We start from the raw sequence: 795 nt of genomic DNA, 5'->3' as shown, positions 1-795 counted from the left end.
TGTTGCTTCGGGACGTGATGAGGTCGAGGATGGCCTCCTTGTCGCTGCCTGCGGGGAGAGCTGGGAGTCACATTTAGCCCCATGGCTGGGTCTCACCCTTCATGGCTGGGCTCATCATAGCCATCCTGCCGTGCCCAAAGCACGACTTGGGGCCAGGAGGAGAAGCAGAGCCGAGCTGGCTCCAGGGAGGAAAGGGGAGGCAGGAGAGGTCCTGGCACGCTGCTAAAGCAGACAGGCAGCTGCGGGGGGAGGTGATGCAGGATGTCCAGCCATGCAAGGGTCAACAGAAGGAATAGCGGGCATCAGGGTGGCCCTGGGGTGACAGTCCGGAGAAGCGTCCGTACCAAATCCCTTCATGGCATTGTACAAGGCCTCTGCGTCCTGGCTGGCATCAAAGCCTGGGAAATCCTTCACTGACCCCCTGTAGACCTAGGGGAAAGGAGGTGAGAAGGTGAAAGGGGAAGAAGCAGCCCCCGGTGGGATGGGGCGAAGGAGAAGTTGAAGCTGAGCAGGACTGGGGTGAGATCCACTCCCGCTCGGGCTGCCTGAAGACAAAGCTCAGCCTCAAACATAAACACCAGTTCTTCTCCTCAGTGGTTTCCTTTCCTGTTTGCTCTCCGCGCTGTGCAAATTGTTTGCGTGCCAGGTCACTGGAGCACACAGCCTTCCCTCTCGTATCTCACTGGCATTGCTCTCTGTTTGCTGCTTGTGCTCCATGTTTAAGCTGGATAAGCCCCTCCCTGCCACGCCAGCAAGAGCTGGTGGTTTGAAGAGGGGTTTCTTGAGCACATTTGC

At 58.1% G+C, this 795-nt stretch overlaps 1 protein-coding gene across 1 annotated transcript in view; it reads right to left on the bottom strand.

Annotated features, from left to right (window-relative positions):
- Positions 1–795, bottom strand: part of ANXA6 (annexin A6) — a 14,292-nt gene that overhangs the window by 10,690 nt on the left and 2,807 nt on the right. The window contains exons 2-3 of the mRNA XM_009322635.1: positions 345–429; positions 1–48 (exon numbers count right to left, since the gene is read on the bottom strand). The exon at positions 1–48 is cut by the window's left edge and continues 33 nt beyond it. Of these exons, the coding sequence (XP_009320910.1) occupies positions 1–48; positions 345–429 (133 nt within the window). The remainder of the gene's footprint in view (positions 49–344; positions 430–795) is intronic.

Source organism: Pygoscelis adeliae, unplaced genomic scaffold (assembly GCF_000699105.1).
Source record: "Pygoscelis adeliae isolate BGI_AS28 unplaced genomic scaffold, ASM69910v1 Scaffold34, whole genome shotgun sequence".
Classification (NCBI taxonomy): Eukaryota; Metazoa; Chordata; class Aves; order Sphenisciformes; family Spheniscidae; genus Pygoscelis; species Pygoscelis adeliae.
This window is presented reverse-complemented; position numbering and strand designations above follow the sequence as displayed.